The sequence below is a fragment of the Vidua chalybeata genome, chromosome 1, assembly GCF_026979565.1.
Source record: "Vidua chalybeata isolate OUT-0048 chromosome 1, bVidCha1 merged haplotype, whole genome shotgun sequence".
Lineage (NCBI taxonomy): Eukaryota > Metazoa > Chordata > Aves > Passeriformes > Viduidae > Vidua > Vidua chalybeata.
The window spans coordinates 86,592,944-86,618,323 of NC_071530.1; the positions used below are offsets into that span (position 1 = coordinate 86,592,944).

Sequence of the window (25,380 nt, forward strand, 5' to 3'; positions counted from 1 at the left end):
TGTAGTTACCTTTAAGAAAAGTATTTGTCCTTCAGTGACTTCCATTGCAGTTGGTATGTATTTGGAGATCAGATGAGATGAGGAAAGAGACACAAACCCCTATCTTCTGCTCCTGAGCTTGAAAATCAAGAGCATAAACACCTGGACTTCACGTTTTCAGGCTTTAGAAATTCTGATGATGTGACATGATTATTGTTGTAGTTGATAGACATAGTTCTAAAGTCAAAAACCGTGGCACTATTATGTCTATAGTGGGTGTAATGGTTCCCTGAATCACCTAATAAAAGGGCAAGACTATACCTTTGATTTTAAGGGCTCAGGAAGACTGAGCTCCTGTATTTGGTGTCCAAAGCTGTATACTGTGAATGTCACCTTTCCCTAGGTCTCTCTAGGCAAGTAGGAACTGCAATGCATGAAAGAATATAAGATTAGGAGCCTGCTTTCTAATATTTAATACTAATTGGAAACACACTATAGAAACAACCACCCCTGTGTAACACATGTCTTTAACCATGCTGATTCTGAAAGAACCAGTTGGGAAGGATCTGGAAGAACAAGTTGGGAAAGACATTCGGACCACCTGCAAAATCAGAGATCTCCTGGATCTCTGATGAGTACTTGCAACTGTTCTTGCATACTTGGGACTATCAGACAGGTCAGGACAGGGGTCTGCCTGCCCCACAGGACTCGGTCAAAAAAGTCCTGTGTTCTGTACTATGTTCCACTGGAACTGAATAATACCCAAAGCTGTGCATTGGCAAAGGCTGGGCTCGCTTGCTTTACTTGACTGGCATTCACAGATGGCAGAATTGTTATTTCAAGGGGGTTTTAGCCTCCTTGCCTCAGCTGAAGGAAGACCTGAGTAGGTCTTTCAGAAGAGCAAGCCTGAATCCTATTCACTAGACTACGTCAGCAAAGCCAGCTTTTTGCCAACAAAACCGTAGTATGTGTCTTCCAAACCTGACAACCAGAGTGGTTGGATGTGCCATCTAAACCCAAAGTCATTGCACGCAATGACCTGTGTTGGCCCAGAGCTTGTTGGTTGAGTACCATGGACAGGGGCAGCTCAGCCACAAGCCTGCTCAAGACTTGGGGGTTAACAGCCTTGTTGGAAAAGACCATTGTAAGCCTGCACAGCTGGTGCCAAATCAGTTATTAATGAGTGCATGTAAAACAGCTAAACCCTCCTGAGCTCCTTTCACAGGCATTCCGGATTTAGTCCTCCTGTGCAATTGTGTTTGGTCCAGAACTATCCAAGTCTCTTAAAATGCTGATAGATTAGAAAAACCTACTCCTACCTGTAGATTTGAGAAAGTACTACAGGTATTCATGGAGTCCTCTTTTGGATTGGGGTCCTCTTTTGGGGTCACTTGAGGTCACCTGAGTCCCTGACAGGGGTCATTTGAGGTCATTTGGGGTCATTTGAGGTCACCTGAGGCCTGACCGAGGTCACTTGAGGTCATTTGGGGTCACTTGAGATCACCTGAGTCCCTGAGTCCCTGAGTCACCTGAGTCTCAGCCCAGATGGTGCTGAGAAAACCCTTTTTGAATGCCTGTATGAGTGAATTTCAAGAAGTCATGGCCTGCACTTTTTATATGGTACTTCATTTGACCACAGTGATCAACCACTGACCTTAAGCAACCTCTGTCCTCAGTGGTATTAGGACTTCATGTGGGCTAACTTGTAGTGGAAGTATTGACAGAATTTTTGCAGATGTGTATCAGAATATATTGCTTGGTTACAATCAGACAGATATTTCGCCATGGTTACCCACAGAGGACTGTTCTTAGATGCATCCCCTTGCAAAGGCTGTGGCAGAAAAAATATGTTGGGGCTTTTGTTTGATCTTTTTCTATCTTAAAATATTTCACTACTGGCATTTGGCATCATGCACTTGTTTCAGACAAGACCAGGTACAACATGCATGGATGGATGGATGGATGGATGGATGGATGGATGGATAGATAGATAGATAGATAGATAGATAGATAGATAGATAGATAGATGTGTATGATATATTTGGGCGAGGAAAGCAGTCTGAACTTGAGAGATTGAAGCTCCTTATTCCTAATAAGCTGTAAGGATAAAATGTGAAATGTTCAAGTACTGCATGAGTACTTGAAGAGTAACGAATAGTTACTCTCAAGAATCTGAAACTTCTTGATATGTGGTCAATGTGAATAAGGCAACACATATTCTTTCATTGATTTATGGGTTCTTCCCCATTCTGCACTTGCAATTGTCAGGGAAACAGAGTGTTATGACTATTCTAGCCTTTGTGCATGACATTGTGAAGAGCCATGCACCAAATCATAGTGGATCCAGGGGAATGATCCATAGTTGAGCACAGCTTCAGCACTGTAATCAGTACATGGGGTCTGACACAGTGCCTTAAAATTTTATTTCTCCTCAAGCCTATGGAGAGGCATAGCAGTGATGATGTTGGCCTTTGAATTAAACATATGTATGATTTGGGGTGAAAGTAATCTCCTAGGATACTTATTTATAGCTAGGCTGCTGGTTTTCCCAGCATGTGTTTTCAGCAGCAGTTTTTGCCTGCATAACTGAGGGAGAACATGGTGAACACCAATGCTTTAAGTTGTAACATAAGCTTACATAATACTGAATTATTACAAAAAAGATGTACTGCATTCTCTGCATTTTCTGAACAATTTCTGCATGGAAGAGGTATAATATTTCTAAGTTTTACTCTGCAGTCAAAAGACCAAGAAGCATGGAGGAGATTGTCTGCTAATGACATCACTCCAAACCTGATCTTGTAGTTGAAACATAAACAGGTTGCTGCTGCTTATTAGGTGATGGTGCAGGAAATATTCTTTCTTCTGATTGCAAATGGCCCTTGAAAAAGCTGGTTCAGCATACGGGCATGAGATGTGTGCATCATGACTAAGTCTCACAGTTCTGCCTTTAAATGTTGTAAACCAGGATGGTTCTTACCAGTAATAATTTACAAAGTTTTATTTCAAACTAAATTAAGATCTGATGGGCTTGGTTGTGCTTTTGTTTATTGTACTGACATGAATAAGAGTTAACTCTTGACATGTGTGTGAAACACAAATTTAGTCCAGAATCTTAAATAATTAAAAATAAGAGTCGTCTAAGTCTTCCATATTTGTTTGCCTGTCACTTGTAATGTTCAAGCCAACAAAAACACAGCAATTTTGATAAATATGTTCATATTGAAAAAATAATCTTTATTTTCCCCGCATGTTGTATTGACATTTACTGGCCATTTTTCTTTTCCAAAGAAATCATGAGCTAAAGAAAGAAGCTACAAGGGCTTTTTTATGTAGGTTCTCTGAAGCTTGTTAAAAATAATCAGAATAATGCAGTGCAGATTTAGCTGTAGAGCTGATTTTTCAATTGTGTTCTTTCATGTTTAATTTTTTTTTTTAAGTCTTTAGATTAAAACAGCAAATTTCTCAGTTATCCTGTGAGAACACAAACACATTACTATAGATAATGAAATTCCAGTAGATGTCTTATTATATGCTTTATATACAATGCGTAGGTCTATGATTTCTCTAGAGTGATTGATTATTTTGATTTGCCATTTCTGGTTTTCTCCCAACACTTGTTTTCACAACAAGAACCACATTGTGTTTGCGGCTTTTTTTATATGTGCTAGCTAATAACTTGAAAGAATTTTAAATCTATATTCTTGCTGCTAATGAAGAACATAGCATGCTATATTTTTGGAAATTCTTTCTTTCTTTTTTTTTTTTTTGTCTTATTTTTCCAGTCAAATGAAATTCAGAGAACTTTTAGTCAAAGAAAAGCAATTTTCAGTTTTTAATTTCCTCTTCTTGATGATTCACATCTTCTTTACATCACCATTACTGCCAACAGATAAGATCCAGCAAATCAAAATCATAGAGACAGCTTTTCTTTACAAAGCAATATTTCCACTGTAACAGGTGTTAAGCTTTCCTTTGGTATCTCTTTGCAACAGGGGAGGCTATTATATATGTCTGTCAGTGAATAAACACCCTCTGCTGCCTCTACTCTAGCTGGAAGAACATAGGGAAACCATTAGTTTGCTGTTCCAAAAAAGCAGAACGAAATATCATTCCCTCTCTGTCCTTCTGCACTACTGCTGTCTGCTCCCATATTCTACACCATCCACTCCACTAGTCTAGAATGTGTTAAATTCACTGATTTCCTATTAATTTTTGGGTCTGAAATTCTTTCAGTTCTTTATCCATTTATTCATGGGCATGCATAAACAGCTGCAGCAGTACAAATTTAAGTGGCTCCCTTGAGTGGGAGAGGGAAAACATCTTCCAGTAATATCACTGGCTCTTCCAGAGTGCAAGTGGAATCCTTGCTCCAGTGACTTGACTGGGACAACTTTGCTGCTGTTACTGACTTGAGGGTTGATTTCAAGTAAGGCACTTTTGACTCCAGCTGTTTCAATCTGACCATCTGTAAACCCTTGTGCTATTATATTCCCTTTTTCTAGATTTAGGAATTTTCTGGTTTTTTTGTTTTTTTTTTTTTTTTAAGTTTGTAGGCAAGATTATATATTCACAGTATTCTGTCAAGCATGCATAGAAAACACACTCAACAAGACCTGTCAATGTGTGCTCACAGCCCAGAAAGCCAACCACGTCCTGGTCTGCATCAAAAGGAATGTGGCCAAAAAGTCAACAGGGATGATTCTGCCCCTCTACTCTGCACTCATGTGACCTCACCTGGAGTGCTGCATCCAGCTCTGGAGCCCCCAACACTAGAAAGATGTTGACCTGGCGAAGTGAGTTCAAATTAGGGCCATGAAGATGCTCATAGGGCTGGAATGTCTCCTATGCAGACAGGATGAGAGAGCTTGGCTTGGTCAGTGTGGAGAAGAGAAGGTTCTGAGGAGACCTTAAAGCACTTTCCAGTACCTACCCAGGGCCTGGAGAGGGATTTTTTTTATAGGGACATGTAATGATAGGACAAGGGGGGAATTGCTCCAAACTGAAAGGGGGTAGATGTAGATTAGATATTGGGAAGACATTATTTAGTGACAATGGTGAGGCACTGGAACAGGTTTCCAAGAAAAACTGTGGATGTCCCATCCCTGGAAGTGCTGATGGGCAGGTTAGGGCTTGAGCTTTGAGTAACCTGGTTTAATGGAAGGTGTCCCTGCCCATGCAAGTGGGATTGGAAGATGATTTTTAAAGTCCTTTCCAACCCAAACCATTCAGTATTTCTAACACTTCAAGCTTCTCTCCTTTGTGATCAGTACTGGTTTGTGCTTCTTGAGGACAGAAGCACCAGGAATTTCTGCTGCTGGATGAGGAGGAGGAGACTGCCATGGCACAAATAGGAAGGACAACTGGGAAGTGACCTGGAGAACTCTCTTAGCAGCTGCTGCATGAGAGATGGAGCAGAGCAGCAGCTGGTTGCCACAACTCTAACACATCTCCAGCGATAAGTACCAGCCTTTCAGCTTTGTCTCTTCATTTTGTTGCCACAGTCTGACCCAGCCTGTTACTTTCAATAAAAGGAAGCAACACTCTAGCTGTTTGCACCTCCTACTAGTCTGCTGCCTTAGGGAGGTGCTCATATTGTGTGGGTTGTCACTGTGTTCCTGGAGTTATTTCTCAGAAGATGCCTCAGAAGAAGGTTTTATTAGAGACTGGGTAGAGAAGGGGAAGAATGACTTAGCTAATATTTTTCTTCTCTTCTTTGGAAAAAAGGAATAGAGATGAAGTATTTATGCTTTTCAGCACTTCACACTTAACTCAGCTAAATGAAGAAGGTAAGTTCCCTAGGGCCACTGGGTGACTGACAGAGACAGACTGCTCAAGAAGACCATGAAGAGGAAAGCCCAGGTTTTATTCATGTTTCAGGAGAGTATCCAGAGAATCACTTAGGTACCTAAAGCCAGCTGATACTTTGAGAGATGATTGCTGGGAAGAAAGTGTAGAATTCATCTAAAGCAAGCCAATTATCTTGTAAATGCTTTCAAAATAATGGCATGATGCATAATAGGCATAATATTTGTATTAGAGTTCATCAGAGAGGAGGGCAATAGATATCCTCAGGAATTCATATACCTTTTTCTAAGTACTCATATGTGAACCAGGATTAAGGTTGTTACAGGTTTGCTTTCCATTATCAGATTAAGTTATTTGTGTTATGAGACACAGATTACAGCTATGTTCCATTTTATTTGACATCTAACTCTTTTCAGGAGCAGTGGTATTAAATGGAATCATATTGCTCAAGGCAAAGGAAAATTGACACCCATTCTTTTGAAAGCAGTTCTACTCAGGTTTTTGAGATGCAAAATCCCAGGAGAGTGGAGTTCTCTAGTGTATTACAGATGTCCTATAGTCTAAGAAACAAGGCAAACTGCCCTTCTTGCCATCCTTATTACCATGGCTAACCCATTCTGCCCCTTGGGGTTTGAACTGCTTTGAGTTTGCCTCCTAAGAATCAGGAGGTGGTGTTGTCCTGTGGGTATTCCTAATACAGTGAAGAGTCCATTGGTGTGGTTTTTTCAGTGTGGTTTTATTTCATAGCATAGTGCAGCTAGCATTGTTCTGGCTGGAGAGTTGTGGACTACTTGTCCAGGGTTAAATATATGGTTGGTGTTCTCTGTGTCAGAATTACTAAATTTTTGGTCTCAAAATAAAGCTCTTGTCTAGCAGCCTTGGGTCCTCTTAAGCAAAAAGTGACTTGTAAAAATAACAGCTGATTCTCTACCTCAGACATTTCTATTGCACATAAAAAAGCACCCCAGACTAAATTACCATGGAATTAAAATTGTGTTATTAGTGCTGCGTTCATGTTACCATCTGTTCTGCCAGGCTTCCTACTTTGAATGAGACAGGTCACATAACACAAAATCCTGCTTTCCAGCACCGAGTGCTGACAAGTCATGCAGACTGCAAAAAGCAGCCATTACTTGGTATCTCATGTTATCTCATTTAGGCCTCTTTAAAGTGAGAAATTACAGGTGTTGCTCACATGTTTTCATGTGCCTTCATTTGGTTTTAGAAACTTCTTGTGGCAGTTCACTCTCTTTTGTTTACTTTCTAAGAGTCACATTAGTTATGACTTTGATTGGATTGACTTCTTGCTGCTCAAAATTCAGGCTGTAAAGATACCTTGTGTGGAAACTCTGAAACTAGTGGCAAAAGTGGTGTGAAACATCTCCTTTTCTTTCCACATACATCATTATCTTGGACCTTAAACAAGGAAATGTTATCTCTTGTTTGTAGCATGCATTTTGTTATAAAAATAGAATCCTAAACCACTGTGAAGTTCTGGGCTTTTTAAACATGATTTGAAAGTTTTTGTACAAATAAACAGCAATCCTTTTAAAAACTCATTTAACACATATGAAACTATTTATCATGAAGTGACCAATTTTTTACAATACTGTAAGAATTTTGAGAGATATGTGAATTCAGATACATACAATTAAATAGTTTTATCTGCAGATATGCATCTGTAAACATGTTGAATATTTAAAAGCGAGGATATGTGAACAAAAATACCCAAACATGTTAATGCACAATTCAGGGAGAATAGACTGTAGAAGTGGAATGGACTGTAGAAGTGACCTGGAAGAAGTAATTTATACTGCAATAATGCATTTAATCTCCATTTGAATACTTCCTAATCTTCCAGATCTCTGAAATTTATTTGCTTAATCATAATTGTAGGTGCTAATGTAGGTGAGTTTGGTAAACTAAAGGGAAAATATTACCCTATTTGGAAGGCACAATTCTTTATATGGGTCCTGACTGGTCTTGCTAAATCTGGAGTGTTTGTGGCTGGTTCTGCAAAGAAAAAAACACAGTACAAAAGCTACAACAGGAAAGCACCATGGCATCTCTGCAAACAGAGACTATATTACATAGCTAGACTTTGAGTTCTTCCTTCCATAAACTCTATATTCTTCATGTCAATTAGATGAGGAATGTGTGTGATGCATATAGAAGGCTTGTTAAAGTTGGCAGTCTAGATTTAAGAAAAAAAGGTGGTGAAAGAAGACAGGAGGTAAATGCAGCAGTATCTGATTTCAGCTTTATAGCTCTTGAGGGCTCTGAGGGCAGGCAAGCTCAGTGTGACCTTGGAAATCCCCCTGGGACTCTGGTGCCTTGCTCTGTCTCTGGTTTACATTTTGCTCTGCAGCTTTATGAAATGTCATGTAATTAAACCCTCAGAGAAATGAAAGGAGACTGTTGAATCTCGTGAGTTTAGAACATTTTTTTTCCTTTTCCTTGAGTTTCACTTCAGTGAAAAACAGTAAAATGACAGAATGATAGATAGATAGATAGATAGATAGATAATAGATAGATAGATAGATAGATAGATAGATAGATAGATAGATGCATGATAGATAGATGGATGAAGAGGATCTACAGCTTTTCCATGTGCATTTTTGAAAGAGGATTGTTAAGGAGATAGTAAACACCTCAGGTTGAACAGTTAGCTCTACAGGTGCTGATTCCATGAAGCGTCCACTTTTCACTGAGCATATGAAGTGCAGGAAAAGCTTTTATTTGTTTTGTTAGTTGGATCATTTCCCTCAAGTGAGTTCTTAAAGCCCTTTGACTAATGAGAAAACTAAAAAGTGTTTCTTTTGGCAACAGATAAATAAAATATTGTTCTGGAAATCATCCTAAGAAAATAAGGCATTCTCAATGTTCAAGAAAAACCCATCTCTCACCTTTTGAAAATTTCTGTTCAGATGAGTGAAAATTCTTCCTTATGTTTCCTTCTAGAAGGTGTGGGAAGGAAGGGAGGAGAGTAAAGTCAGAGGGAAATACGCATGTGGTCAACCCAAAATTAATTGCTTTGCTAATGCTACCTTTCCTCTGATTGACCTTTCCAAGGTGTTACCATGTTTACATTATTAGCTGGACCAGCTGTCTGAAAGGGGTTGTGTGGTGGTAAATGGTGTTGCCTCCTTTTGACCCTGCTCAGGAATTCAGGAAGGGAATAAGGGAATTAATTGGGTCTTTCTCAGAGGCAGCCTCAGCAGCAGTGTGGGGTACCCAGTTGCTGTTGAGTTCACTTTGGGTTTGGGGGCTTGTTTCCAATTCCATTATTGCGAGGAAGGAGATTCATTCTCCTAAGGAAAGATGTGGTAGGAAAAGATTGATTGAAGATTTGGTGAGAAAAGATAGCTCTCTAGTAGTTTTTCCTGCTGGAAAGCACCATTAGGAATAATTGCAAGGTTTTATGGAGACAGGACCATATAGTATGGAGAGTTTGCCTAGAGATTTATGTAGTTTGGATAAGGATTCTGGCACTGAGCCTTTCTGTGTGTTAAACTTGAAATGAAATTAGGGGAGGCAGAAAAGAATAGACTTTATTTTTGTAGTGCTTGTACCAGCAATGTTGATTCTTTCTCTCACCACTTCATCTTTTATTTCTTTTTGTAAGGTCATTTGGACTGGATGCATTATAGGCAACCTATTTATGTAACCAGCTTAGAAGCATTTTCCCAAGCTGATATGCAAAAACGGAGCTCTCAGAAGTTAATACAGAGTGGTATTTTAGAGTCGGAATACTTCATTGTGAAGATGTGAAACAGTTTAGTGCAATTTATTATGTAGTGGTTGTAAAATAATTTTTACAGGTTTATATCAGCTATAGTACTGCAGTGTTGATTTTGTAAGGCTCTGAAATTTTCTTTCCTCATTTAGCTGATAACTACTGTTTACTTTTAGTTTTTTCTTCTATTTGACTGAAAAATGTGAAATACTGGCTTTCAAGTTTTTCTGTTGCTTTTACACTTTGTGCTAACATAAATTTCTGTAGGTAAAGCAGTGAATCAAAATGAATATGTTTTAGTTCCACTTTATATTCTGCACCAATAAAGCAACTCAGGTGTTTTATTTACTTTTTAACTTTTCCATTATTTGTACTGTATGAAAAGTGAGAAACTGTTGCAGATGGTCTGTATGCTGTGATAAAATATCAGCCTTTGGCCTTGAGTAGTCAGAAGGGATGAGATTAATTAAAACTAATTCCCAGTTGCAACTATGAAATAAAAGTAACAATTCTTGAGAAAGCAGGCATCATTTTATGAAGAGCAGGAAGGCTGAAGACAGCATACTTCCATTTCATTTCACAATTTACCTGATTTTGTTTAACAATCTTTTGTTAAACAGAGGTTGTTCTGGATGGTAACAATGATCAAATTGTTAGCAGCATTCTCCTAGACATAAGGATACTAGGCCCCAAAAGAAGGTGAGGTGTATTTTGAATAGATGCTTGGAGCTAAAGATTCCCATCCAAGAAAAGTGGAAGGCCACAGAGCAGTAGTCTTGAGGAACAGTGGCTTAGAGCAGATCAGAGGTCTGTTGTCTCACCCTATCTCATAATCTCCACTTGCCAGAATTCATTGTGTAGAGCAGCAGGATGCTCATCATTCTCTTAGGGCTCAGTAGGGTAATGAGAAAGTTCTGGCATTTTGTGACATTTTATCAGTGTTGCTAAATCCAGAGAATAGATTGGAGGATGACAAAGCTGTGCATTATGGATGGTGGGTGGTGTTTTGTGGAAGCTCAGGGGTATCAAAGCTGATCTGCCAAGTGCCTCTAGATATGTCACCTGAATTATTGTCCATCTGAAATGACTTTTGCTTCTTCAAGCTCCAAGTATTTTTGCAATGATGGCCTGAACTTTTTAAATCATGTCTGGTAAAGCAACTTCTGCCAGCGTGACTTCTATCAAACCAGAGAAAGCTTGCAAATTTATTTGTTGCTTTAGGGTGTGTAAAAAGTTAATGGGAAAAGTATTTGTTCTGTTAAATTAAATGGCAAAACCCAGTGTGGCGAACCTTGCAGTTTCATTCCACTTACATGTGATAAGCATGATGAAGGATTCTTTTAAACACACCTTTTTTTTTTCCCTCAAAACCAAAACAAACCAATCTAACAAAAAAGCAGATTACAAACAATATTCTGAGTTGGAAGGGACCCACAAGGATTATTGAGTCCAACTCTTAAAGTATTAGAATGTTTATAAAGCCAAGTTTTCCAGACATTGGAAATAAGACTGCCAGTCCTCAAAGCTCAAGAAGAGAAAAGGGATGGTGGTGTGTTGTCTTGATTTTTAAAACTGTTAAGTTTTCTTTTATAGTTTTTTTGAAAGTTTTAAAGTTTTTATAAAACTTTTTTAGTTTTTTGATAATGTTTACATATTTTTACTAAAGTTTTTTTTGCACTATTCGTGTAAATAATGATTGCTTCTTTGTGAGAGGAGAGAATTGATGGACTGTTAGTTTGACCATTGTGGTTGGAGAGGTAGTAATTCTATCTTCTAATCTACGGTCACCTCTGGCATTCTGTAAATACTAGATGTTTAAATAAAACTTGCTCTTTTTTCTCTTTTAAACTTACCAAACTTCCGTGTACTCATTTCGTGTCCGATAGTGACAGTGGTGCTACACATTTTAAGGTTCCTGACTTAGCAGGAGAGAGGTTTTAACTGAACCTCTGCCACAGTGTTAGTATGTATTGTACTTGCTAGGCAAGTAGTTTCAGTTCAACTTGTCAGAAGGTATCATGTTCACTGCCAAGGTGTGTTTATTGTTTTCTGGGGGTCCAATCTGAGACCGTACTGTGCAGAGCTTAACCTAAACTCGAAGTACTATTATACCAAAAGGTATTCTCAAATACAAATCAGATTATCAGGTGTTTCAGATGTGACACCCAGAGCCCAAACTTCTCTCTAGAACAGAATAGTTTCTTTACCTCATCAGTGTGCTATATACAGAAAAAGTATTCAGACTCGCGAAGCACTCACTGTATTGATGAACATCATCCTGTAGGCAATGAAATATTCTGTCTTCACAGCAGGTTTGCACTAAAAAATTCCTAGGACCACACAGTGAGAGAGTGCTTTCTAGACAGTACTTTCCAGTACTTACTTTGAGTGAGGAAGTACTCCAAAGCTCAGGAATAATATTTCTTGAAATTGATTTTGTCATAATTAATTTTGTGCACAGAGTAGGCTGAACAAAGTTTTCTGCAGGAAAACTCAGCAGGAAAAATATCAACTATGGCATTTCTTGAAGTTTCAAGTGTTTGAATTTTGTGTACCTAACGTTCTTTTAACTTCTTTCTGAGTACCCAGAAACAGCTAATTGCCCATGATGGATTTTTCTTGTTTGTGGACTAATTATTCCATAAATGCATAGCCTTCTATGCCAGTTATGCACAGATGGTTTGGGTTCAGGCCACATCACTTCAGACTGGAGAAGTGTTGTGCAGAAGTGTCCGTGATACTTGCAGGACTGGTTTAGGTCTGGAAGTAATTTAGCTGCTTCTATGTGGAGCCTGATGTTATTGCTCATAGAGCAGAGCTCAGCAACCTTGCTCCAAACTAACACAAGGAGCTGTAAAACACTCCCGTCTCCAAATTGTCACTGCACCATCTTCTTCAGTGTTGTTATCCTGGGATCCTATAACCATACATTCCTATGTAGCTCCTGCTAAGGGAGTGCTGACCAACAATACAAGAAGCATACTTGATTTATGTGAGGATTACCAATAATGCTGTGATCACTGAATCGTAGAATAATCAGCAAAAGGAATAAAATCACCTAAAAATATTCTCTATAAATAAAATATGCTTATTCAACAGCATTTCCCATTTACAGGGCTACTGATAAATAAAAAATGTAGATGGTCAACCCTGAATAAAGCCACCACCTTCATCTTCATATTCAGCTATTACATGATTATCTCTCCCTGCCACCACATAGATGACAACTGGTTACCAATGACAGACCTTATATTCTCTGGTCAAATGAAGCTTATACCCCCAAATACTTATTTTTTATTGTTCTTGAATCAATTTTATTCATGTTTTTATATGCTAAGGAAATAAATTTCAAAGCAGAGATTCTGTATTCTGTCTTTCTGTCAATTAGAAATTAGAATTTAAATTTTTTTTGTAAATGTCAACTGCAAATTTTGAGAAGGTGAAAAAACAGGACCGGTGTGCATTGTGCTTAGCTGTCCACCTATTGAGTCAGAGAGGAGAAAAGTCTGAGCATGACACTGATGATTTCGTTATGTTTCTCTTTAAGAATTGCTGTAATAAGGTGAGATTCCAAATTCAAAAGAGTTCTCACTATCACCATGCTGAAGGGGGAAAATAAAGAATCGAGGGATTAGAAGAGAATTGCAGTTCATTTGGAAGGAATCTTTGCTCATTATCTGAGATGAATGAGCAGAGACACAAAACAGCATTTTCAGTCAATATTTTGGGAGAGTGTGAGCTCTGTACTTAAAGGGATTTGTAATTATGTCTCTTCCCTGCACCTTTCTCATGAGAAGTCCACTTCAAATCGGAGATATGAACTTGTGGCTGGAGCACATTCTTTACTGTGAGATTTGAAAGGAGACTGTATAACCCTAAATTTCACATAGCAGCAGACATACTTGAAATAAAAAGAAATAAAAAGCACATTTAATGAAGTGTTGTATTGGTTTGCTTTGTAGTGCTGACTTTGGCTTTGTGTAGCCAGTACTTAAAGAATAGAGTCTTTCATTAATTTGCCCTAACAAGCATAAATTCAAGAGATGAAAGTGAATTCTTTAATGGCATGCACATTACTGCAGGGTAGAGTCTATCTGAAACTTCAGAGACAGGCTGAGCATGCTGAAGGACAATAAATACCTGAAGAGTATATCAGGAACTTAGTTTCAGCATCTGTCATGGTTTAATTACAATAAAGAAAATTAGAAAGATACACTCACTATTGTTTTTAAGTCAGGTAAATAAATAAAAAGTGACACACACATTCTTTTTCATAAAATCATCAGATGTTGGGATCTATCCCTCAATAGATAAAAGACAGAGATCTTGATTCAAACAGCTTTTCTGTTCAGGCCGTTTGGTTGGATTCATATTTAGCCAACGCAGTATGCTGAGGAGGCTGGGATGCTGTGAGAAAGCCTTACTTCCTGTCTTGGCTTTGCTTTGAGCAGACATTTTTTTCTTGCACTTTGCTTAGGAACTATTTTAATTTAGTTGCTGAATTTAAAGCATGGTGAGTTCTTGTTTATCCTACTGATTTCTGCCCCTGAGTCAGTCCTTCTTGAGCAGGGGAGGAAACTTTTATTCAAGGATTTTGGATGGTCTGGAATACAGTTAAGAAAAATAGCATTGTGCTGCTCTACAGTGCTCTTTAAATCAGTTGGTTTCAAGATGATAAAAGCATTGAAGAAGTCTCAAGTTTATATTAAAAAGCATAATTTTAAAAAGCAGAGCTTCTTTATCTTTTTTGACTCTAACATTTCAAACACTACTCAAGTGCCCTGGAATGATCTTAATACATCTGTGGTGTGTGTTCACTTGTTGCATTCCTGTCTGCTGAGATGATGAAAGCCAATGTATCCCTTTAGAGGAACTTCTGGATTTATCTAAAATCATGTACCTGTTGTCACTTAAGGAACAAGAAATTACAAAAGTGATTATATGTAAAGATTTTGTAGTGCTTCTTAAAATAATCTTTCTTCTATTGTGCTTTTCACATGTGGTACCTCACGTTGGAAGAAGAGGGAACTGTGTTTGGAATGCATTTCCAGGTGAACGAACTATGTGAGAATTAAGAAAACAGCTTTATATTGAAGTAAATAGCTGCAGAATTTTACTTGTATTTTTATTCTCAGTGCATCTCTACCCTCATATTCCCCAAACATACCTTATTCTAATGGCTAGAATAAACAGTGTTTGAATTTAACTCAAAATTGGATAGCTTCCTGAGAGTCACTTTTGGCAGCATGCTTTGTTTCCTGCAAAACACTGTGTGAGAAGTGATGTAAAACACGAGTGGTAGGATTACTGTTTTCAGTGGTTTTCATTCATCTTTCTTTCACTGCTTTTCTGTTCTTCAGGAATATAATTTGGATCATTTTTTTAGAGGTCCAGGTTTATTGAATGAATGCCACAATACATGAATTTTGGAGACTGGCTGTTGGCATGGGAGTAGCAGAGGTAAATTTACATGCCCCTGGAAATCATTGCAACTCTCTGTAAGCCTCTCTGTGGAACACTGGTTTAAGTGTATTTAACAACCATACTGATTGCAATGCTGTTATCCCATGTTTACCTGCCCAGGGCTGGACCTCAGAGAATGAAGTTGAGCTTAGAAAACAAAGAACTGCTATCTAGGGGAGCAATAGCTCTCATGATAGTATCAGCTTGTTGCTACCTGACAGCAAGAAATCATTGATCAGTGTTATGCTTTATAAAGGCTGTGCTGATGGAGCTGGGCAATGTTTGAAATTTCAATTGGCACAGTTGTTTATCTTGTTTTTTTTTTTCTATTCCTCTAATAAGAAGAATATAATACAATAATATACTCCTCTAAAAAGAATTGTAGAGAAATATGAATATTATAAATGATTAAATTATCTGAATGTATTAAGATATTCCTGTAATAAGAGGAATACAATAATGCTTGGAATTGTGGATTTTCCCCCTTTTGCTTCCCTAAGAATCTTCTTTATTTTTAGGAAAAAAATAAATATTAGGAAATGTGGCTTCCCCCCTAAGAGAAGCCGGGGGGAAAAAAACTGTCAGTGAGAATTTATCACTTGCTCACTTCAAAACCACAGGTTTCATTTTGGAAGGTTTACAGTTGTACTAAGAAACATTGTTGATGACTAAAAATGTTTGGTATGTGAACACTTTTACCCTACCATATGTCCTTTTTCTGCTCTAGTGTTAGTCCATTTGTTAAATAGCCCAGCTGTGCCACACTTCTTTACTTGCCAGAGAAGGCAGGAACCCCAAGACAGTGTTCTTTTTTCCATAGTCACTGGGAAAAGAGCCTACTTGCAGTGAGCAAAGATCCTGCTGATGTATAATAGGAAAAAAAATTTCCATGTATCCCCTCATACTTTTCTTTGCCCCAGGTGCAACAACAAACACACAGAGTCCAACAATCAGAATAGCCTGTGTTTTTTGCTGAGACTGAATCCTGTTGCATTTTCTTCCAAACCCACTTCTGACTCTACAGTGTTTCCCAGTCCAAAAGCTGAGTTCATTCTCAAAGCTTAGGTTTTCGGCATGTAAAGCAGATGCTGGAATTCCTAACTGATGTGCTGTATGTAATTGATAATGATTGATAAAAGACAGCTTGCACCTGCAGGACCTTTCTTTGTGCAGGGTAAATAGGTGTCTGAGGAGCTCAAGAATGGGAGCTGCAGAAATGATCTTTTCCATTCTGCAAAGGTTGGTTTGTGTTTCCTTCTTTGTACCTTCAAAGTCAGGATTAGTATTGTTTACACAGACAGAAGGCTTATGTTCATGATGATTAATGGAGAGGGAAAGACCTTGAAATCCATCACATCTAGCACACTGCCAGACTAAATTACTCAATCAGCTCCCAAATAGAAGTGCTAAGGAATCACTTCTTAACTTGGGAGGCTCACTAAATTTCCCTAGTTTAATCCTAAATTGAAGTTACCTTATTTTTTTTGAGACTTGTAGTTTAATGTGTAGTTTTGATTTCTTGACTGTGTATTGATCTTCACTTTAAATTCAGTTTAATTAAATTTCAATGTTATGAAAGGGACTGAATATATTGGGATAGTAAGAACAGAGACAGATTTCAGAGGTGCACAATAAAAGGACAAGAGGCCTGCCATGGGCACTAGCTGAAATAGAGGAAATTTTATTTAAACATAAAAAATTAATAAAAAAATCCTATGAGCACTGGCACAGGTTGCCCAGAGAGGCTGAGCAGCTACCTGGACACTCTGCACCCAAATGTACAGAGTCAGGAATAACCTGCTCTGGATTTCCCTAGTTTTAGCAACAGGTTGGGCTAGGCAGCCTCTAGCATGATAAATCCAGTATAAAAAGTTTAAAATACATTTAAAGATAAGAAGAGAGACTTAGTAGTCCTGAAATAGATCCTAATTTCTGCCCTAAAATGAAACCACTTCTCACTGGCTGCAGCATCAGTACTCAGTGCAGGAGTCCATAGCTAGGAGATGAGGTAAGTCCACTGGAGATAAGTCTTCAGTGTTTGCATGGGCAGTGTCCTGCTCTGTTGTGGTGCTTTTGCAGAATAGCTCACCTTCACAAGAAAATCTAGCAACCTCATCATCATGTCCTGCTCCCTCAGAATTTAAGTTCTGAGGGCCAATGAGGAAGTCTCCTTGGAAAATGCTTTAAAACTCAAAAAAATCTCAATTCTTAAGAAAAATATATAACTTCATATATATTGGATGGATATTATTTAGTGTTACAGCCAGTATTGACTCCATCAAGAAGCAGCTGCCTTAATCCAGCTCTATATCTGTATATATGTCATCTTAATTACAGGCTACCACACATCTCTTTTTCCAGATCTGTTTTGCTTCGTGAAGCACTGAAGATGAATAAGCATCTTTTAAAACCATCTAGTCAACCTTTCATTTTCTTCTTTTCTTTTATCTTTTTTTCCCTTCTCCCATCTTCTTCCTTCCTCAATTTTTCCTTTTGTTTTGTTTCTTTCTTTATTTCCTTTTTTTTTTTTTTAATTTTCCATGCTTTTAGTCAGCTTGCAAAATAGCAGTCCAATTCTCAGCTATATTTGCTCACTTATTAATCAGGTATTTTAATTGCATATTTCTTCTTCATGAGAAAATGTTTTTACCTATTTCTATATATAGCTGTACTCAGTTTATTTTACATTGCTCTGTTATTAATCTGGTAAAATATGCTAGAACACAGTGCATTTAAATCTTGAGTACTGCAACATAATGATTAAAATAATTATGACTAATCATGCAAAGCTTTTATAATGCATATATGTAAGCCAAGCTTTAGTCCATATAAAAAGGCCTTCAGTAAACTACTGGCAGAGTCAAGTGAGCATCCATTCTTTCTTTGCACTCAAATGTTTTAAAATAGCACAAAATAAATACTGGAAGAGGAGCTACTTTGGCTCTGTTGGGGACTGTGCGCTGCCACAGGTGTTTCATGGCGTGTATAAAGGATCAGCTTTTGATGAAACATGTCAACTGATTAAAGGTGCTGTATCCCATTTGACTTTGCTGTGTCCTGTTCTAAAGGCAAAAACACCAGAGAAAAAGGGTGGAAGAGGAAACACAGAGAGGAGAAAATTCCTCTGTAGAATGTTTCTATGGTGGTGGACTTGTGGTGGCTCTATGTATATTCTGTAAAGTAGACAGAGGGAAAAATTAAGATTGAGTTTGATCTGGAAACCCACTGTATCTGCAAAAGATTTGAACTTTGAATAATACTTGAGGTCTAAAACTAGCTTGCAGAAGTTCCCAAAGTGCATAAGACTAAAAGTTCAAGTTTAAAGTAGTGTTGACCAGCATAAGAACTTCTGAAGTTTAATAGCAACTTAATGCATTGACATCTGTTCAGAACTGTTTTTGCAGCTTTGGTTCATAGCATTAGTTCTGCAGTGTGATTTTGCTGAGATAGTTCAGCCCGTAGTTAATATGGGAGTTCTGAAAATTAATTCCTTAGCCTGTTTCAACCATGATATGTGTAATAGAAAGAACAAATGAACAGAGGGCAAAAATGCAAAGTTAAGAAAAGTGTTCAGATTTAAAAGAACTTTGATAAGAAACAAAATATTCATGCATTTGTGGCCAGGAACAAGATTGTTTTTAGTTTCTAGATGACATTACATATAGCATCAACAATAGTAAAGAAATGGGAATAGCTCTATAAATAGCACATTTTTCACTGAAGCTAAAACCAACCCATACAAATAGTAACAGAGGAAAAAAAAAAACAAAGCCAACCCCCAAATGTACAAATTTTAGGTGGTTCTAGCCCTGTGGACTGAGTGTGAGTCATGAGGTTTGCCACAGTGTTGCTTTGTAAGATCATTTTCAGAAGCAGTGGAGAGTCCAGGTCATCTGTTTTATCTGATGTCACCTCTTAGAAGAAGGAGCTCTGCTGTGATTTGCTAATTGTCAAGTAGCTGGATGGTACAGAAGTTGTATTTAATAATGATATCTCATCAGGGAAATTAAATTTCCTTGGATTTTATAGAGACAATAAGCTCTGATTTGAGGGTGTGAGTGCATGGTGGAAAATGTGCTACAAGCAAAAGTGGCAGCTTCTGACATCCAGCGTATCAGGGCTGAGCTGAGTTGGGGATTTTGTGTTCCAGATGGTCCCACTTGGTAGCTGGGATCTTGCCTCTCTAATAAGGAAACACCAAGAAAGAAGTTTGAATTATGATTGTTTTCTTCACAATTACCACCTAGTAGTAGTAGTAGTATAGTAGTAGCTTTGTAGTAGTATATTAGGTAACTGCATTATCCCCTTCCTGGGATCCCTCACTAGACACAGATGGAGTTTTTCTTCATCAGGATGTTTGCTTTGATGGAGTAAGCGTTTTTGGTGCCCAGGATAGCATACCCAAACTAGCAGTCAGTTTTCAAATGGAATTAATGCAATCACACAGACTCTTGATTTCTCATTGATGATGATAAGATTTTAGCTAGCAATGAAAATATGAATCTTAGCATCTGGTTCTTCTTCCCCATTAGTTTCATCACCATTCTGTCTGCTGTGCACACCTGCCTCAGTTGTACATGCACGTACATGCATGTTGCAGCACATGACATGCACCACAGCTGCTGGGTATGAACTGCCTGATGAACTCAGGCCAGAAGCTTTCTTTGGAGCTGAAACCTGCAGTGACAAGGTCTGTCTTTGGCCTGCTTCACGCTGTACATTTGCTTATTCTGATGGAAACAAACACAATCACAAGATGCATCCCTGCCATAATTCTTGACATGATGAGTAGGGGTTTGACTCACAGGAGATTGTAAGAAAATAGGTTTTCTGCTCATTCAGTGATTTTGTTTTCTCTAAGTCAGTCTTGTGGTTCAAGACTGCTTCAAAATGGAAGCAGAGCAGACTAGAGAAGCAGGTGCGTGCATGGGCAAGGAACAGCTTTGAAACTTTTTCCAGTCTGGGTGGGATAAAGAGACTTTAACTAAAAGTGATGTTCATTATGATGTTGTTTTGTGCTAGAGCTTTTCCTCTTCGGTCCTATGAACTTTATATCCCAGGAGAGTATCAGTGCCAATATTGGCAAGTTTTTAGAGGCTTTCTTAAACCTCTTATTTCACAGAAATCTCTGAGTTTTCTGGCTGGTCTGTCCTTTTCTAGCCTAAGCCTTTCCTAAGAAATCCAGCAATTTTCCACTCAAAAATAGCTATGGGTAAAGTCACACACTACTTTCACATAAGATTAAGGGTTTGACAAGGGTAGTGGGAACAAAGAAATTCCAAATTAGGTCTGCTTTGTATTTAAACTCCCCTCTCCCAGCCCCTTGTTGCACAATAGTAAACTTTCCTAATACAAGTAGGTTGTTGATATACTTCCAGAAAGAATTCCAGTTAGCTGAGGGACGGGATTAAATGGATTAAATAGCCTCCTCGTTTTTTGGTAAAGAAAAGAAAAAAAAAAAGTTTGGTTAAAGACACATACAAATGTGAATTTAAATTATTTTGGACTAGATTGGCCTTCCAAACTGCCTTGCAGATGAGGCTGCACTCTCTTGTTGGGGCCCTGGATGTTGGTGGCGGATGTGTGGGCATGCCGGGTGCGTGAAGCTTGAGCTGCAGCCACAGCCACTTCAGCAGAGTACGGCTGTGGGCTGGGAGGTGAGATAGCAGTTGGGTAAAAAACTTCAAAGAATGCAAAATGTCCTCTGTCAGTCTCCATTTAGTGCCAAACTGCTATGTCTTACTCAGCCAGACCCAAGGCCTGGGAGGGCCCAAGGATCTCCAGCCTGCTCCTACACTGGTGTTTTTGATGGTGTCTTCCATTTTGGCTGTGTGGTGTGGTTATGGTAAAGGAAATACCTTTTCTTCCTCAGTACAGACACTTGATGGGGTATGAAAACCATCATTCTCCTTCTTTTGGGTCTTCCTGCGGCCTTCTTTTCCTAAGAATTTATGGGGCGTCAGCTTTGTACAAAGTATACAGATTCTCCGTATCTTACTCTACCTCTTAATGAGAACAGATTTCTCCTGAACCATATCCTGTCTCATTTTTCTGATCCCTGAAGACAGGAAATAGCAGTATGAAGGTCCACACCAAGGTTTGGCAGCAGCTGAGAGCTTCATATGTGGCAGATAACTACTGGAGATGTGACTTGGATGTGGACACATAACTGTTTACATCTTGGTTGTTTCATAGCGTTGTTTGTAATTCCTTGCCCTGTGAAACTTACTGGCCACTAGTTCAAGCAGCAATGGGAGTGGTTTTTTTTCTTGTGTTTTTAAGAATCCCTAAAACCTTTTTTTGGCTTCTTTCTAAGGTCTTCTAATTTGCCTTAACTTATTGCTGTTATGAAGAGTCACATCTAAGAGTCTGAAAACAAATGCATGCCAGATCTCACTTAGCCATCCTGTCTAATTATCTTAAGTATAAGCAGTGGAGTAATTTTGTGTTGTGTGCATGTTTTTTAAAGCAAACTTTTTGCTGTCTTTGATTTCTATATTAATTTGGAAAACATGCTCCAAGACTTAAATTTGTTTCACATTTGTTTCAAATTCAAATTAAAGCCCTTCACCCCCAACCAAAGAATTTGCAAGGGGAAAAAAAATGGATTTGTTGACATTATCATGACTGGATCTCATCCTGATTCAATGCCAAATCTTTTTAGTATTGAAAGGAAGTAAAAACAAGAATTAAGAACTTTCTCTGATTACTGCTGGGATAGTAGCATTTCCTCTACCTGCAATGAAATGCTTCAAAGCAGCCATTTATTCAGGCAGTGTAATTCGTATCTCTTTTTACTGGCTGACTTACATCTTTTATTTTACCATAACACTTGGGCCTGTGTCCCTCCCACCTGATGTTATTCACCTGAGAGACATGTCTTCAGAGGGTGCTGACTGATTGCTTCCTGGAGGGGAGGAGCAGAGAGTGCCTGGCATACCCCAGTGGCAATGCCTGCCTAAGAGATGGGTTATCTCTGTGCCAGAGCTCTCTTGCTTTCTTTTTCTCTGTCTTCATTGATTGTGTGGCATTCATTGAGTGTGGCTTTCCTTCTAGCTTCATGTGACAGATTAGATAAAGAATGTAAAAATAATACCTCAGATTTTTAACTGTAAATTGACCAACTAGACCAAAGGGAAAAGGAGGAGACAGTGTAAACATGGCTGTTAGCTATTTGGCTATAGGGATACCTAAGTGCTTGCCTAGCATTCATGTCTTTGAAAATCTGCCCTCAAGGTAAATGACGCTGCACTGCACACAACCTGTGCAAAAGTTAGCAAACATTCAGAATGTGTTTGGAAGATTAATAGTGTCATAATTTTCCTCACCCTGTGGGTCTTTTTTTTTTTTTCCTTTTTTCCCCCCATAAAGCAGTGTACTAGGGGCTCATCAGGCTGTGCATTAAATAATTGAGTTGTTATGCCAATAGGCTGTGCTAAAAGGTGTTACATCAGTGATTTCTTTTTCATCCCACTGTGCTTTGATCTCCTGCTATAAAGGAGAAGATCTAACAGTGGAAACTTTTGAAGATGATAGATGAATTGTACTAATTCACGTTTCACAATCCTTAAAAAAATGTCTGTCCTTATCAGTTAGAAAAGATTGAATAGCTGTTGTCTCTTGAAAGTCTCATATTATCACAATTGCAAACTATGGAATTACTGTTATGAAATATTTTACTAGTATATTTTGTAATGCTGTTGTAAAAACTTTAGGATAAATTAATAAAGACACTTATAACCATGCTTCGGTTTTTTGTATTTTCTCAGTAAAACGTAAAACTTCTTTTCAAGTAGTGAATAGTTGATGTCCTTATTGATGTTAATTGTTGAGCTTTAATTTCATATCACTGGAATTCACTGAAACTGTCAATCCGAATATAGTAATTCCAAACATTATACATGGTGCTAAAACAAATGGTGAAAATCTTGGCACGTAATATAAAGTGCTGTAGCTGAAGGAACCATTGTGACAGTAAGCAGTGTGTAGAGTACTGTTTGAATATTTGAGGAGCATAAAATATGGCATCTTCAAGGAAAGAACAAGTGTTTGGGCTTGTCTCTGGATGAAATTCACTGTTATATTTTCAGATTAAGTCAGTAAAGTTTCCCAGGATTTCATCCAGCACAATCTTTCCCAACATATCTTTCATTAGTTGAGCTCCCCACATCTCTGGTAAACCCTGCTCAGAGAAAATTGTCAGCAATACGTAGAATTACAAAAAGTGCTCACCAACTCTAATTATATTTTCTCTCTTCTCTTTGCAATAGCTTTGGGTCAGATAATGCTTTATGTCGATGGCATGAATGGAGTGATAAATCATAATGAAACCATCCAATGGCTGTACACACTTATTGGCTCAAAGGTAAGACTCTCAAATATTCTCATTTTATATGGTTTTGGTGTTCTTTTAATACATTTTAATTTTTTTATGCTTTTAGGGTATAGATAGACTGTGTGTTAGGCTCTAAAACATTCCATAGTATTCTGTGTGGAAACCAGGTCACACTGAGCTGTTGATTCTTTTCTACTCTTTTTATACTCTTTTGTCAGCACTTAACTCTGCTCTTAAAAGCAAAGATGCCCTCATTACTGTCTGTGCTGCCATTGCACTTGACCATGGAGAAATGTTTTTGGTTCTGTAGTTGCATTGTCCTAAGGCATTCTTTGGAACTACTCTACTCACCATTCAACATTGCTCAGCTCTTCTGAGCACTGTGAGAGAACAGTTCAGAGTGACCTCCTTCTTAAACTACAATACACAAGTTCAATTGGAAGTTACCTACAGCAATCATCTAGACCAAATGCCCAACAGCTGCACTTTATGAAGGTTGTTGTCCAAATATTTCTGAAACACTGACAGGTTTGGGACTTTGCCCACCTCTCCAGTAAGCCTCTTCCAGTGTTTGTCCACCCTTTCAGCAAAGAAATATTTCCTAATGTCAAGTCTTCTTTTGCCTGGAGAGCCCTAGAAGGGCTTGGATAGGTCTTCTCCAGTGGAATAGTGATTTATATAGTGCACAGTCTACCTTTAAGGCCATCTTTGCTGGAATTTGAAAAGCAAGCAGAACACAGATTCTACTGACATGCTATCCTGAGGGGCCACAGGATAGGTAAACCCACAAATACACTCTTCTCCAGCCTGTTGGCTCTTAATAAGCTTTAGGAAGCTTATTAAGGCCTGCCAGGGGCTGCTGCTGCTCTTACCATGCAGACTTGTACATAGATAAATATGTATGACACAATAGCTAGAACAGAGTATGGTAGTTGTTGTTTACAACTCAAAAGTTGCTGTAATTGGTGGAGTTGAATCTGCAGCTATAGTTACTAAGAAATTTCCAGGAATGTTTCAAGTGTCTGAGTCACACAAAGTTACTGTTGGGTACTGTAGTGACATAGAGACACTGCTGCTCTCCCCTTTTCCTTTGATAGCTCTCATAACACAAGGAGGACGAGCTTGATTTCCCAAGGGTCCTTTTTTAACTAGAATTTTTTCTACAATGTGCAAACTTCACTGCTGCAGCAGATTGTCAAGTCGAAGAACAGATGCTGCATTATTGAAAGAACTGATTTATCTTGGGTCGACATACCTATATTGGTAGATAAGTGAAAGTAAGTTTACTGTGGTTATCAAATCTTAGGCTCAAAGGGCAGGCTTCATGATTGGGAAAACATAAGGAGAAACTTTTCCCCCATTGTAAAATGTCCCACTGTTGTCTAGCCATTACTCTGAGCCACTTGTCCTTCAGAAACAGGGGATGTTGCCGCAGTTGTAAAAGCAGTGTGAGACGAGAGAGAAACTGTTGGCTTCATATAGATCCTCATTTTCTATGGAACAGATAAAAGAGCAAAAAATGAACAAAAATACTGCCACGTCCGTGACTATTTTAATTCTCTAAAGCACATAATGGGAATGAAATGGGAGAGAAACATGACTGTATTGCTACCTTGCAGATTAAATTCTTTCTAGATTTTCTTTCTCTGAGTACTTCAGCTCTTGGGTCCTTAATCTCCTTTCTCCCTCCCCCATTGCCAGCCTGAATGATTATCTCCATGTCCTGGCTCAGTGCCTGCAGCTGAGGAATGCAGGCAATGTGCTTTGAATAGTTCGGTTTCAGGTAGCATCAAAGTTGCTTTTTCATTATTCTTCGACTGTCTTGGAGGAGATCTAAGTCCCTGTCTGTGTGCCAGAAGTTAACCGAAAGTATGGCAGGCTTACTGTCCGTGTGGTGGGACAGCTGCTTTATTCACTTAAAGGTGGTTTTGACTTTCTGTGAAAAATGAAGCCCTGGAATTTGCAATGCACCTACAGTCTGATTTTCAGCCCTGCTTTGCTGATGCCTATTCCACAGTAGAGATGATGAAAAATATGTTAACATTGCTGAGCAAAAAAG

The 25,380-nt window shown here is 38.4% G+C and overlaps 1 protein-coding gene across 4 annotated transcripts in view; it reads left to right on the forward strand.

The window, feature by feature from the left end:
- FHOD3 (formin homology 2 domain containing 3) overlaps positions 1-25,380 on the forward strand; it is a 374,768-nt gene that overhangs the window by 199,140 nt on the left and 150,248 nt on the right. For all 4 annotated transcript variants that reach the window (XM_053946675.1, XM_053946685.1, XM_053946696.1 and 1 more), the window contains exon 6: positions 23,257-23,351. In XM_053946675.1, coding sequence (XP_053802650.1) covers positions 23,257-23,351 — 95 coding nt within the window. The remainder of the gene's footprint in view (positions 1-23,256; positions 23,352-25,380) is intronic.